The following is a 12,683-nucleotide window of genomic DNA, read 5'->3' as shown; positions in this document are numbered from 1 at the left end:
GGATATGTATTAGCCAGGGCTCTCTGGTGGGAAGATATATTTGTATCTATCTATTTAGCTAGCTAAAGAGACTTATTATAAGGAATTGGGTCATGTGATCATGGAGACAGGCAAGTCTCAAGATCTGCAGGGTGTCAGCAAGCCCCGGATTCAGGACATCCAACAGTTTAGTCCCATTCCAAGTCCACAGGCCTAAGAACCAGGAGAGCTGCTGGTGTAGTTCCCATCCAAAAACCAGCAGGCTTGAGGGAAGGAAGAGCCAACATTTCAGTTCAAGTACAGAAGCAGACCAACATGGAGAAATCCCATCTGGCATTAGGTGGACAATCTGCTTTACTCAGTCTATAGATTTAAATGTTAATGTCATCCAAAAATAACCTCACAGACACACCCAAAATAATATTTGGTATAACCAAATATCTAGGTACCCCATGGCTCAGGTTGACACATAAAATTAAAATTAACCATCTTTTTTTTTTTTTTTTTGACTTGGAGTCTGCTCTGTTGCCCAGGCTAATTTTTGTATTTTTAGTAGAGATGGAATTTCTCCATGTTGGTCAGGCTGGTCTCAAACTCCTGACCTCATGATCCACCTGCCTCAGCCTCCCAAAGTGCTGGGATTACAGCGTGAGCTACCAAGTCCGGCCATCTTTCTAGTTTTTATGTGATAGAGGGCTTAGAGTTTTAGTGGAGGAAAATTTGATAAATGGATTCTTGCCGGCTTTCCAGCTTGCTTCCCAGTTCTTCTACAAATAAAAAATGCAATTCTCTGTTGGGCATAGTGGCTCACACCTGTAAATCTCAGCACTTTGGGAGGCCTAGGCAGGTGGGTCCCTTAAGTCCAGGAGTTCAAGACCAGCCTGAGCAACATGGCAAAATCCCATCTATACAAAAAATACAAACATTAGCTGGGTGTGGTTGCACATGCCTGTAATCCCAGCTACTAGTGAGGCTGAAGTGGGAGGATCACTTGAGCCCAAGAGATTGAGGCTGCAGTGAGCCATGAGCATTCCAGCTGAGCAACAGAGCAAGACTCTGTCTCAAAAAAAAAAAAAAAAAAAATACAATTCACTCTTTAAATAATTGTATTAGCCATTTTATTTCTCTTTTTAATACTATCACAGCTAATGACTTGTTATTAATAACTTTGAAGTTATTCAGTCTCCTTTATGAGTATCTCCTCCTTCTAATTGAGGCTTTTTTTTTTTTTTTTTTTGAGAAGGAGTTTTGTTCTTGTTACCCAGGCTGGAGTGCAATGGCGCGATTTCGGCTCACCGCAACCTCCGCCTCCTGGGTTCAAGCAATTCTCCTGCCTCAGCCTCCTGAGTAGCTGGGATTACAGGCATGCACTACCATGCCCAGCTAATTTTTTGTATTTTTTTAGTAGAGACGGGGTTTCACCATGTTGACCAGGATGGTCTCGATCTCTTGACCTCGCGATCCACCCGCCTCGGCCTCCCAAAGTGCTGGGATTACAGGCGTGAGCCACCGCGCCCAGCGAGACTTATTTTTTTTTTTTCTGATGTCATGGTCTATCTATATTTCCTTCAGGGAAGAAACTTCTACTCTGGCATCTGCTCTGTCAAACTTCTACTTAATTTTTCCCTCTCCCTTGCAAGTAGCCACCACAAGGCAGGTCTTAGATGGGAGCAAAAGAAAAGTCTTATGTTGGCCGGGCGCGGTGGTTCACGCCTATAATCCTAGCACTTTGGGAGGCCGAGGCGGGTGGATCACGAGGTCAAGAGATCGAGACCATCCTGGTCAACAAGGTGAAACCTCGTCTCTACTAAAAATACAAAAATTAGCTGGGCATGATGGTGCATGCCTGTAGTCCCACCTACTCTGGAGGCTGAGGCAGGAGAATTGCTTGAACCCAGGAGGCGGAGGTTGCGGTGAGCCGAGATCGTGCCATTGCACTCCAGTCTGGGCAACAACAGCGAAACTCCATCTCAAAAAAAAAAGAAAAGTCTTATGTTTAAAAAAGATTGGTGTGTCAATTACTTAGTTTGGATGATTTTATTTTCTGAATGTGGTATTAGAGATGACTGTCTAAGAATGCCTCCTCCATCCCCCAAAAGTAGAAATTTTCACTTGAGACTGAAATTTTAACTAAGGCAGAGAGAAAACTTCCTTCATTTAATGCTTTTTAAGGAAAAACTGAAAGGAAAAAAATGTCATTTTGGTTACCTCCCACGAGAAATTATTGATTACATATATCATCAGCATTCAAACCTCACAGTTCTGTGTGATAGGTATCACCATCCTGGTCTCAGATAAAGGAACAGGTTCACAGAGGTTAAGTAATATTCCCAAAGCTATATAGCTGGTAATCTTCAGAGCGAAGATTTCACACTAGGTTCGTTAGAGTCTAGCCCAAGGCCAGTGTTCTTTATAACATGCCAGCTCCACAGAACTGCCAGGGTTATATAGCATGTTTCTAGGAACCATGAGACATAAAAGAGCAAAGTACTTCACTTGTTAAAATCATAACTTTCTCCATCTTTTGAAACTGATCTGCCCTTCTTTTTCTAAAGGCTCAGTAGGAGTGGCCAGAATAATCAATTTACTGAGACAAACAACTAGCCAAAATTCTGAAGACAGTAGCCTTGAGCAGTTGTGGAACATGCTTGATCCTGAGAAGAGAGACCCACATGTGGACCCGGAAATTTTCCAGGCCATGATGAAAGAATGGATGGCTTACTGTGGAAACAAATGGTAATCAGAGTCCTAGTGGGATGCGGTTTAAGGTTCTATTTTAAAAAATTGATTATAATTATGCTAATCACTGTTTTCTGTGTTGATGGAAATACTGTCGTCCAGTGCTTTAGCATGCGTTAGAATCACCTGAATGATGTTAAACCTGCTTGCTTAGGCCCCACCACCATGATTCAGTAGATCTTGGGTGAATCCTGATAATTTACATTCTAACAAGTTTCCAGTGATATTGATGCTGAGCTCGGACTGGACAGGCTTTGGAACCACTGTCATTCATTTCCTGTGTTAGTGAGGAGCACATGTTATGTTCTCACAGAGAACTGAGCTGACATATGAATCAGGTGAATTATTGACACTCTCAAATCTCCAAATGTATTTAAATTTAATAATAGACTCCCTTTGAAGTCCAGAGGGGCTAGTAAGTGAATGTAATTGGGAATCCTAGAATATAGGGAGTCTAAAGGGAAAAAGAAAGAATAGTAGAAAAGAAAAAAGTAAAAGGAGGAGAATAGCACCCACAAACTTCTCAGGTGCCCTTGGCAGATGCTGGAGATGTGTGTCTTCTTCCAAAGAAAGCCTAATTCCATTTATTTATTTATTTTTATTTTTTATTTATTTATTTATTTTTAGATGGAGTTTCACTCTGTTGCCCAGGCTGGAGTGCAGTGGTGCAATCTTGGCTCACTGCAGCCACTACCTCTCAGGTTCAAGCGATTCTCCCGCCACAGCCTCCAGAGTAGCTACAATCACAAGGTGTGTGCCACCATGCCTAGCGAATTTTTGTATTTGTAGTAAAGACAGGATTTCATCATGTTGGCCAGGCTTGTCTAGAACTCCTGACCTCAGCTGATCTGCCCACCTCAGCCTCCCAAAGTGCTGTGATTACAGGTGTAAGCCACCTACTACACCTGGGCAGGAAGCCTAATTCCTATGCCTCCTATTCAGCCACCAGTCTTTGGCTATCTGCTGATGCATGCTAGGATTTGCTTAAAGAAAATATTGACTGGGCATGGTGGCTCACACCTGTAATCCCAGCATTTTGGGAGGCCAAGGCGGCCAGTCAGCTGAGGTTGGAGACCAGCTGGGCCGACATGGTGAAACCCCATCTCTACTAAATACACAAAAATTAGCTGGGTGTGGTGGTGTACACCTGTGATCCCAGTCACTTGGGAGGCTGAGGCAGGAGACTTGATTGAATGCAGGAGGTGGAGGTTGAAGTGAGCCTAGCTCATGCCACAGCACTCTTGCCTGGGCAACAGCGTGAGACTCAAAGAGAAAATGTCAAGAGCAAGAAATGGAAAAACAAACCAGATTTCTGGTAGGATTATGATGTATAGATGACTTAAGAAAATATAACTGAAATGTTACAGGTTAATCATGAAGGCAAGATAAATATATAGAAATAAGTAATGTTAGTGTAATCAGAAACTGTAAATATAGATAATATACCATTTTACCCATTAGTTTAACAAAGATTTTAAAAAATGACTCTATCCCATGTTGTGGGCTGGGGAAAGGTGGAGAAATAAGCCCTCCCATCTACTATTGGTAGTAATGCAAGTTGGCATAGTTTTTTTTAAGGGCAATTTAGAAATGTGTATCAGGCCCTTCAAAATATGCAGTCTTGGCCAGGTGTAGTGGCTCATGCCTATAATCTCAGCACTTTGGAAGGCCAAGGCGGAGGATCGCCTGAGGCCAGGAGTTTGAGACTAGTCTGGGCAACTTAGCAAGATCCTATCGCTACAAAAAATTTAAAAATTAGCCAGGTATGGTGGTATGTGCCTATTGTCCTGGCTACTTGGGAGGCTGAGGTGAGAGAATTGCTTGAGCCGGGAGTTTGAGGCTGCAGTGGGTTGTGATAGAGGCACTACACGTCAGCCTGGGCAAGAGAGTGAAGCCCTGTCTCCCAAAAAAAAAAACAAAAAAACAAAAAAACAAAGCAGCCTCTTTGAGAAGTAATGTAACTTTAAGAAAGATAATTAATTGTAAACAGCAATATAGAAGGTAGAAGGTAGTTTATGACAGTGATAAATATAAGCAATTTAGATATTTAAAAAGAGACAGTTGGACAAATATATTACTTTCATACACTGGAATCCTAGTCATTCAAGGTAATAATATTCGATAAGAGAAATTCATATGTAATTATTTGAAATAAATAGGTCATAAATCTGTACATGCAGTACAATCCCATTTTTGGAAGAAAAAAATATGCATAGGAAAAAGTTGGAAAGAATTTATGCCAATGTGATTATTTTTACATAATGGTTTTAATTTTTTGTTTTATGAATTTAATATTTCTAAAACATGCAAGTTTGATTGTATAATAAAAATATTAATTATAAAACAACATGAAGATAAAAGAAAAACATTTATAATAAATATAAAGGAAAAAACATGAGAGATGGAAATACAGAAGATAAGAACAGAAACTCAGAAATGGGGATGGGTATGAACACAGTAATAGTCAGGACGCTATGTGAGTTTTTTGTTCCCCCAACTTGTGACAGACATCTCACAATGACAGACAATGAGATGTAAACATATATTTGTGGAATCTTGTGGCTGCTCCAGAGAGAAGCTTGAGAATTTGGTGCTTAGGTTAAGTAACCAAACTTAAATGATAATATAAAGGCTCTGAAAGGAAATGGTTGAAATGTCAATGTTTTTATTTTGCAGTTCAAGCTAGAGTGTGTGTGCTGCACAGCCTGTACACAGGGTTTCCCAGATTTCAGGAGTAAAGTGCCCAAAGTAAAATTAGTCCAGGTACTATTTGGTTCTCCATGAGAAAGGGAAAATATATCCCTGTCAACGTATCCCAAAGTATTCGTTGTTCCCATATTTCCTTCACAATCCCTTAAGGCCCATGATCTTACAATCTCCACTTACCACTCCAGCCTATGTCTACTTCCTAATCCAGCAAGACCCCACATCTGCTAATCATATGCTGCCTGTGTGTTTTCTTTTTCATATCAGGTAAAAGTTTATGGATAGCAGAGGTAGTGCCTAATGTACCACCTACATCAGAAACAACTTCACTAGTAATACAAATTCTTTCCTAGCACTCTAAGTACCTGGCCTAGTATTGGGCTCCAAATAGTTGTTGAATGAATATATATATATGTATATTTTAACTCAGAAAAAAATACCTAAAAAGGAAAGTACAGAGCATAAATCTAAGAAACAAAACAAACAAACAAAAACAAAAACAAAATTGTGGTCTGGCAAAGAGTCCTAGCTCACTGGTTTTGCTTTTTTTTGGCTACAGGAATGGAGTGAATCATAGATTAAGCGGCACCATTGATGATTCTGTTTTTGAACAGGATGGCGTAATATCAGACGGAACAAGTATGTATGTGTTTCTTCAGGATTGTTCTGCCGTTTCCTTATGTATTGGAGAAAATGATTTTTATTTTTTTCCATAAAACTCTTGTATGTATTTCAGTGAAGGTGAGCACAGATGTAACAGATTCTACATCGGGGAGTTTTGAGGCTTTTGGTGGAGATACATCTAAAGGAGTCTTGTAAGCCTTGTTTACCCTGTGATACTTTTGCATGTGTTTCAACTTCATTTTTCTTGTTTATTTCATAAATCTACATATTTCAGTTATGATAAAGTCACTTCGCTTTTTTATTGCAGTAGAGCTAACATAATTGATTTTAAATTCTTAATCTGATTCTAATACTGCCTGTATTAGAAACAGTTTCACTAGGAACATAAATTCTCATATGACTAGTAAATCCATAATCACTTGCTTTCTCGTGAAATCCTTCTCCTTCATTAACTTCATGTGTTTTCTTTTCTTTTTTTTTTTTTTTTTTGAGACAGATTTTCACTCTTGTTACCCAGGCTAGAGTGCAATGGCGCGATCTCGGCTCACCGCAACCTCCGCCTCCTGGGTTCAGGCAATTCTCCTGCCTCAGCCTCCTGAGTAGCTGGGATTACAGGCACGCGCCACCATGCCCGGCTAATTTTTTGTATTTTTAGTAGAGATGGGGTTTCACCATGTTGACCAGGATGGTCTCGATCTCTTGACCTCATGATCCACCCGCCTCGGCCTCCCAAAGTGCTGGGATTACAGGCTTGAGCCACCGCGCCCAGCCGAAAAAATCTCTTTTCAATGACTTGTGTAAGTTTTAGATATTAAGGAGATTGATTCTGCCTCTCCCTTATTTTATCTTTGCCACTTCAGGTTTATCCATGAAAAGTGGAGTGGGCTGGGCACAGTGGCTCATGCCTGTAATCCCAGCCCTTTGGGAGGCCGAGGCGGGTGACTGGCCTACATGACGAAACCCCATCTCTACTAAAAATACAAAAATTAGCTGGGGGTGGTGGTACATGCCTGCAGTCTCAGCTACTCAGGAGGCTGAGGGATGAGAATGCCTTGAACCTGGAAAGTGGAGGCTGCAGTGAGACGAGATGGCGCCATTGCACTGCAGCCTGGTGACAGCCTGGCGCCATCTAAAAAAAAAAAAAAAAAAAAAAAAAAGAAAAGTGAAGTGGGAACTGTGTTTTCAATCTGAGCTAGGCCTTGGGATGAGATAGCAAAAAAAAAGAAGGCCTGGGACTCCATGAAACACACAGTCCAGACTCTTAAATTAGGATTTATGAACTGATGTCATGGCAAATGATGCTCATAAACATTGGCAAGCTATACATAACATTAGGAAAGATGAATACTGAATTGTGAGCCACAGACTACAATGATAAGACTCTAGGATTTGTTTCCAAGGTAAACCTGCTGAGATCCCTTCACTGAAAGAATATAGGCTGGGCATGATGGCTCATGCCTGTAATCCCAGCACTTTGGAAGGCTGAAGCAGGTAGATCGCTTAAGGTCAGGAGTTCAAGACCAGCCTGGCCAACATGGTGAAACCCCATCTCTACTAAAAATACAAAAATTAGCCAGGTATGGTGACACATGCCTGTAGTCCCAGCTACTCCGGAGGCTGAGGCAGGAGAATTGCCTGAATTTGGAAGGCAGAGGATTGTGCCACTGCTCTCCAGCCTGGGCAACAGAGCAAGACTGTCTCAAAAAATGAAAAAAAAAAAAAAAATCGTGTTCATTTATTTCAGGATCTCTCATGTTCCAGGCAGAAATAGGAACTCTTCAGTTTAGAAGACAAATGTTGAGAGTGAGGTGGAAAAGAATCAGCAAAAACTGTAGAAGTTGATTTTACAACTGGCAAGTGATGGCTACTTGGAAATTTTGGAAAACATCTTTGATGCTATTATAATAAACATTTGAATAGCTATTTATTATACAAGTATGTTTATGATGACAGATGAGGGTAAAGTAAAAATAAAATACTAACCAGAATATTTAAGCCTGGTTTGTTTAACCTTTTACCTTATTTTTATTAGAAGGAATTAGTGATGTGAAGGTTATTCTCACCTATTCTTTGACTTGCAGAGAGGTGTCTGATTTGATTGCCTATGTAGCAGACCTCCAATTCAACAAGCAGAAACTGGAAGAGGAAAATAATAAGTTTAAATTGGCTTTAGAAACCTTGGAAGAAACGAACAGCCAGTTATCAGAGGACTGTACCGAACTGCGCCGTCAGGTAAAAAGGTGAGCCACAGTGGGGTCCAGTGTGCTGGGAACTTTCAGTTCTTTTTTCTTTTTTAAAAAAACCTCTTTAAAATTGAGATTCATATAGCATAAAATTCTTTCTCTTAAAGTATACAATACAGTGCTTTTAGAGTATATTCTCTGGCTGAGCATGGTAGCTCATGCCTATAATCTCAGCACTTGGGGAGACTGAGGCAAGTGGATCACTTGAGGTCAGGAGTTTGAGACCCGCCTGGCCAACATGGCGAAACTCCATCTCTACTAAAAATACAAAAATTAGCTGAGCATGGTGGCACGAGCCTGTAATTCCAGCTACTCTGGAGGCTGAGGCAAAAGAATCTCTTAAACCCAGGAGGCAGAGGTTGCAGTGGGCCAAGATCATACCACTGCACTTCAGACAGTAAGACTCTGTCTCAGAAGAAAAAAAAAAAAAAAAAAAAAGAGAATATTCTCAAGGTTGTGCAATCATCACCGTTACCAATTCCAGGATATTTTTATCACTCCAAAAAGAAACTCTATACTTCTCAGCAGTCACTCTCCATTTCCTCTCTCCTTAGCCTCTGGCAACCTCTATTCTACTTTCTGTCTATAGATTAGCCTATTCTAGACATTACATATAAAGTGAATCATACAAAATGTGACCCTTTTTGTATGGCTTATTTCACTAAGCATAATGTTTTTAAGATTCATCCATGTTGTAGCATGTATTGCTACCTCATTTGTTTTCATGGCTGAATAATATTCCATTGCATAGATATATCAGATTTTGTTTATTCTTCAGATGATGGACATTTGGGGTGTTTCTACTTTTTGGCTATTAGAAATAATGCTGCTATGAACATTTGTGCATGAGTTTTTGAGTGGATTTCTTCCTTCCTTCCTTTCTTCCTTCCTTCCTTCTTTCCTTTCTTTTCCTTCTTTTTTTTGAGACAGGGCCTCACTTTGTCATCCAGGCTGGAGTGCAGCGGCATGATCACCGCTCACTGCATGCAACCTCCATCTCCTGGGCTCAAGTGATCATCTGGCCTCACCGTCCCAAGTAGCTGGGACTACTGGAGCACACCACCATGACTGGCTAATTTTTGTGTTTTTCTAGGGACAAGATCTCACCACGTTTCCTAGGTTGGTATTGAACTCCTGGTCTCAAGTAATCTGCTCATGTCAGCCTCCCAAAGTGCTGGGATTACAGGGGTGAGCCCCCATGCCCAGCCATATGTTTCACTAAAGCATTCTCATCCTCAAAATCTTTGACCTTGTTCAGTCCAGTCTCTAAACTAATCTTTAAAACAAGTGTTTACCTCAAGTCCTTTTCATTTCACAGTTGGCTTATTATTTAACTGAAATACAAAAATTTAAAGTTTATTTAACAAAACTGCTTTGGATGAATATATTGGTCAGGATTTTTGGTTGCAAGCACTGGAATCTAACTCTGGTTAAATGAGCAGTCATATCAGAAAGGAATTAAGTAACTCACATAATGGACAGAAGGGCTGAAGAATCCAGATGGGCAGTCAGAATGCCACTGTCAACAAAATTAAGCCACGTGTCTTTCTCTTTTCTCCTTCTCCTAATCCTTTCTGAAGTCTCTGTTTCCTTTGGGTTCCCACACCTATTTTAGATATTGTACAGTTGTCTCATCGTAGTGTAATTTGGCTTCTGTATTAACTGTTGAGGCAGAAGAGTTCCCTTGAACCCCTCCTGGGACTTGCAACGGGGGTATCTTGTTTCTTCAGCTGCCATGCTCAAACCCCTAGCAGGAGGGAGAGCATGCAGGTAAGCAGGTGTAGGAGCTGGATGAGTGCCTTTGGATGCCAGCAAGAGCAAACCCTGTACCAGCCTGTGTCAGCATCTAGGGGTTGCCCACAACCTCTGGAGCCCCAGAGGACATGTGTTACAAGCAATACTCTTTTAGCATTTGCCATCTGTGGATGGCTAAGTGTTAAACCAGCTCAGTGGAGGGTCAGGGTGACAGCCTTTTATACCCTGCCCTCTTGGTACCCAGGTTCTTCTCCAGACTGCAGGAAGAATCAGGTCACATGGACTTGAAGGATGGTGAATGTGGAGATTGTATTGAATGGTGGAAGTGGCTCTCAGTGGGATGGGGAGATAGAAAGGGGATGGAGTAGAAAGATAATCTTCCCCAGGAGTTCAGCTGTCCCAGCCAAACTCCTCTCTGACAGTCCCTGGCCAAACTTCTCTCTGACCTTAGTCTCTGATGTCCAGCTACCTCTTCTTCTCTTGATGTTCAGAGCTTCTTCTCTTCTCTCCTTCTCTGCCACACTGTTCTGCTCCTCTGCCAGTGGAGCTTGGGGTTTTTACAAGCACAGGATAGGGGGTGCAGCAGGCCAAAAGACAACATTCAGGAGGGAAAATGGGGATGTGAAGTTCTTATTTAGGGCTGTGGGTCCAGGCTTGAGGGTGGAACCCTTGCCAGGGACCCTGCCCTTTTCTACCTAGTATTTCCCTGCCTTTTGTTCATAACACTGTGACCTCCTTGATGGGAAGAACTATGTCAAATACATCCTGTTTAGCCTAATGCTTAGTAGAATATCTACCATAGAACAGCACTACCTTCCTTCCAGTTGCCTACAAGCCAAAAACCCTTATCTCTTTTGATTCTTAGCATGCTGTGTTGTCATTATGATTGTCTATTTATCCCACTAGGCTATAAACTCCAGGTGAGTACAGTTCTCTGGATTCAGTCATTTTTGCCTTCTTCAATGCCTAGTATGGTACCTGGGGCAGATTTAGTGCTCAACTAGTATTTGTTGAATGATCAGTGTAATTTCTTAGTAAGGAGAAAATTTTATCTGCTTTGGAGCCTTTGTTCCTAAGGGAACGGTCTATAATCTAATGGGAGCTACAGATAGTTAATTTCATGATATGGATTACCACAATTCATTTAATCAGTTCTCTATTGGTGAATGTTTAGGTTTTCTTCCAATGCTCTGTTATAATCAACAGTATGATAAACTTCTTTAAAGAATATGTCATATAGAGACTTGGTAATTATTTCTTTGTTTAGTCATCATCTCCCTCCATAGTACGTAAGCTCTATAAAACCAAGGACCATGTCCCTGTTGTTCACCATTGTAGCCTGTAGAGCACCTAGAACATTGGGTGTTATTCAATAAATACTTATGGAACTGCATTAACTAACACTACATCTTCTTAGTAGGGAGAAAGAACCAGGTGATTCAGCCAGTGATGAATTTTTAAAGGGATCCTCTAAATCTTAGCTTCAGGAATATGTTTGTCTGTTTTCCCTCTAATCTCCATTCCCCACTCCCCACTTTCTCCAAATTCCTTCCTTTTCCAAGGACTGAAAGATCATGGGTATATTTTTACTATTGTGGGCATCTGGTTTAAGCCTTTAGTGGTTTTCAACTTGGGTCCAAAATAGTCCTTGGCTGTTCTTAGTATCTTTGACGGTTATATTTGAGGTTTTGCTCATGGCCTTCTCCCCCACCCCCACAGTGCCCACCAGGCTATTATGAGAACAAATCTGTTAAAAGAAGAACTGGAGGAACTGAAACTTAGTGTGAATGCTTCAGAAGAGCAGAAGAGCATGATCGTAGCCCAGAGCAAACAATTAGTAAGTCATCTATTATAGTACTTTGAATTTGACATAAGTTTACGTAACTGAAATCTATAAGAGGACTTATCTTACGGCAAATATCAGAAGTCAATAGGCTGATGAATGAATTGGTAACACTTTAGAAAAGAAAAGGCAGGTAGGATTTTTTTTTTTTTTAATCTGTGTTTTCCTTTTCTTTCTTTTACTTTTGTTTCTTTACCAATTTTTTTTTTTTTTTTTTTTTTTTTGAGACAGAATCTTGCTCTGTTGCCCTGCAGTGGCAGGATCATGCCTTATTGCAGCCTTGACCTCCCAGGCTCAAGCAATCCTCTCACTTCAGCCTCCCAAAGTGTTGGGATTATCGGCATAACCCACTGTGCTTGGCCTCCTTTTCAATCAAGGTTTAAATTTTTTACGTTTCTCAGTCATTTTCACAATAATTTGTAAAAATCCAGAAAATATCTGGAATGCCTCCTAAAGTCGATAGAATTCAAAAATATCTGATACTAAAAACCACTTGAGGGGCTGGGCGCGGTGGCTCATGCCTGTAATCCCAGCACTTTGGGAGGCCGAGGTGGGCAGATCACAAGGTCAAGAGATTGAGACCATCGTGGCCAACATGGTGAAACCCCGTCTCTACTAAAATACAAAAATTAGCTGGGCATGGTGGTGTGCGCTGTCTCTACTAAAATACAAAAATTAGCTGGGCATGGTGGCGTGCGCCTGTAGTCCCAGCTACTGGGGAGGCTGAGGCAGGAGAATTGCTTGAACCCAGGAGGTGGAGGTTGCAGTGAGCCAAGATTATGCCATTGCACTCC

At 41.1% G+C, this 12,683-nt stretch overlaps 1 protein-coding gene across 1 annotated transcript in view; it reads left to right on the top strand.

Annotated features, from left to right (window-relative positions):
* The window catches only part of LOC116557713 (lymphoid-restricted membrane protein), an 89,018-nt gene that overhangs the window by 7,594 nt on the left and 68,741 nt on the right, over positions 1-12,683 (top strand). The window contains exons 3-7 of the mRNA XM_032287279.1: positions 2,535-2,715; positions 5,984-6,063; positions 6,161-6,239; positions 8,130-8,288; positions 11,766-11,883. Coding sequence (XP_032143170.1) covers positions 2,535-2,715; positions 5,984-6,063; positions 6,161-6,239; positions 8,130-8,288; positions 11,766-11,883 — 617 coding nt within the window. The remainder of the gene's footprint in view (positions 1-2,534; positions 2,716-5,983; positions 6,064-6,160; positions 6,240-8,129; positions 8,289-11,765; positions 11,884-12,683) is intronic.

Source organism: Sapajus apella, unplaced genomic scaffold, assembly GCF_009761245.1.
Source record: "Sapajus apella isolate SASKATOON/1434 unplaced genomic scaffold, GSC_monkey_1.0 scaffold2, whole genome shotgun sequence".
In the NCBI taxonomy this organism is placed as follows: Eukaryota; Metazoa; Chordata; class Mammalia; order Primates; family Cebidae; genus Sapajus; species Sapajus apella.
The sequence above is the reverse complement of the archived record's forward strand: the minus strand, read 5'-3'. Positions and strand labels throughout refer to the sequence as shown.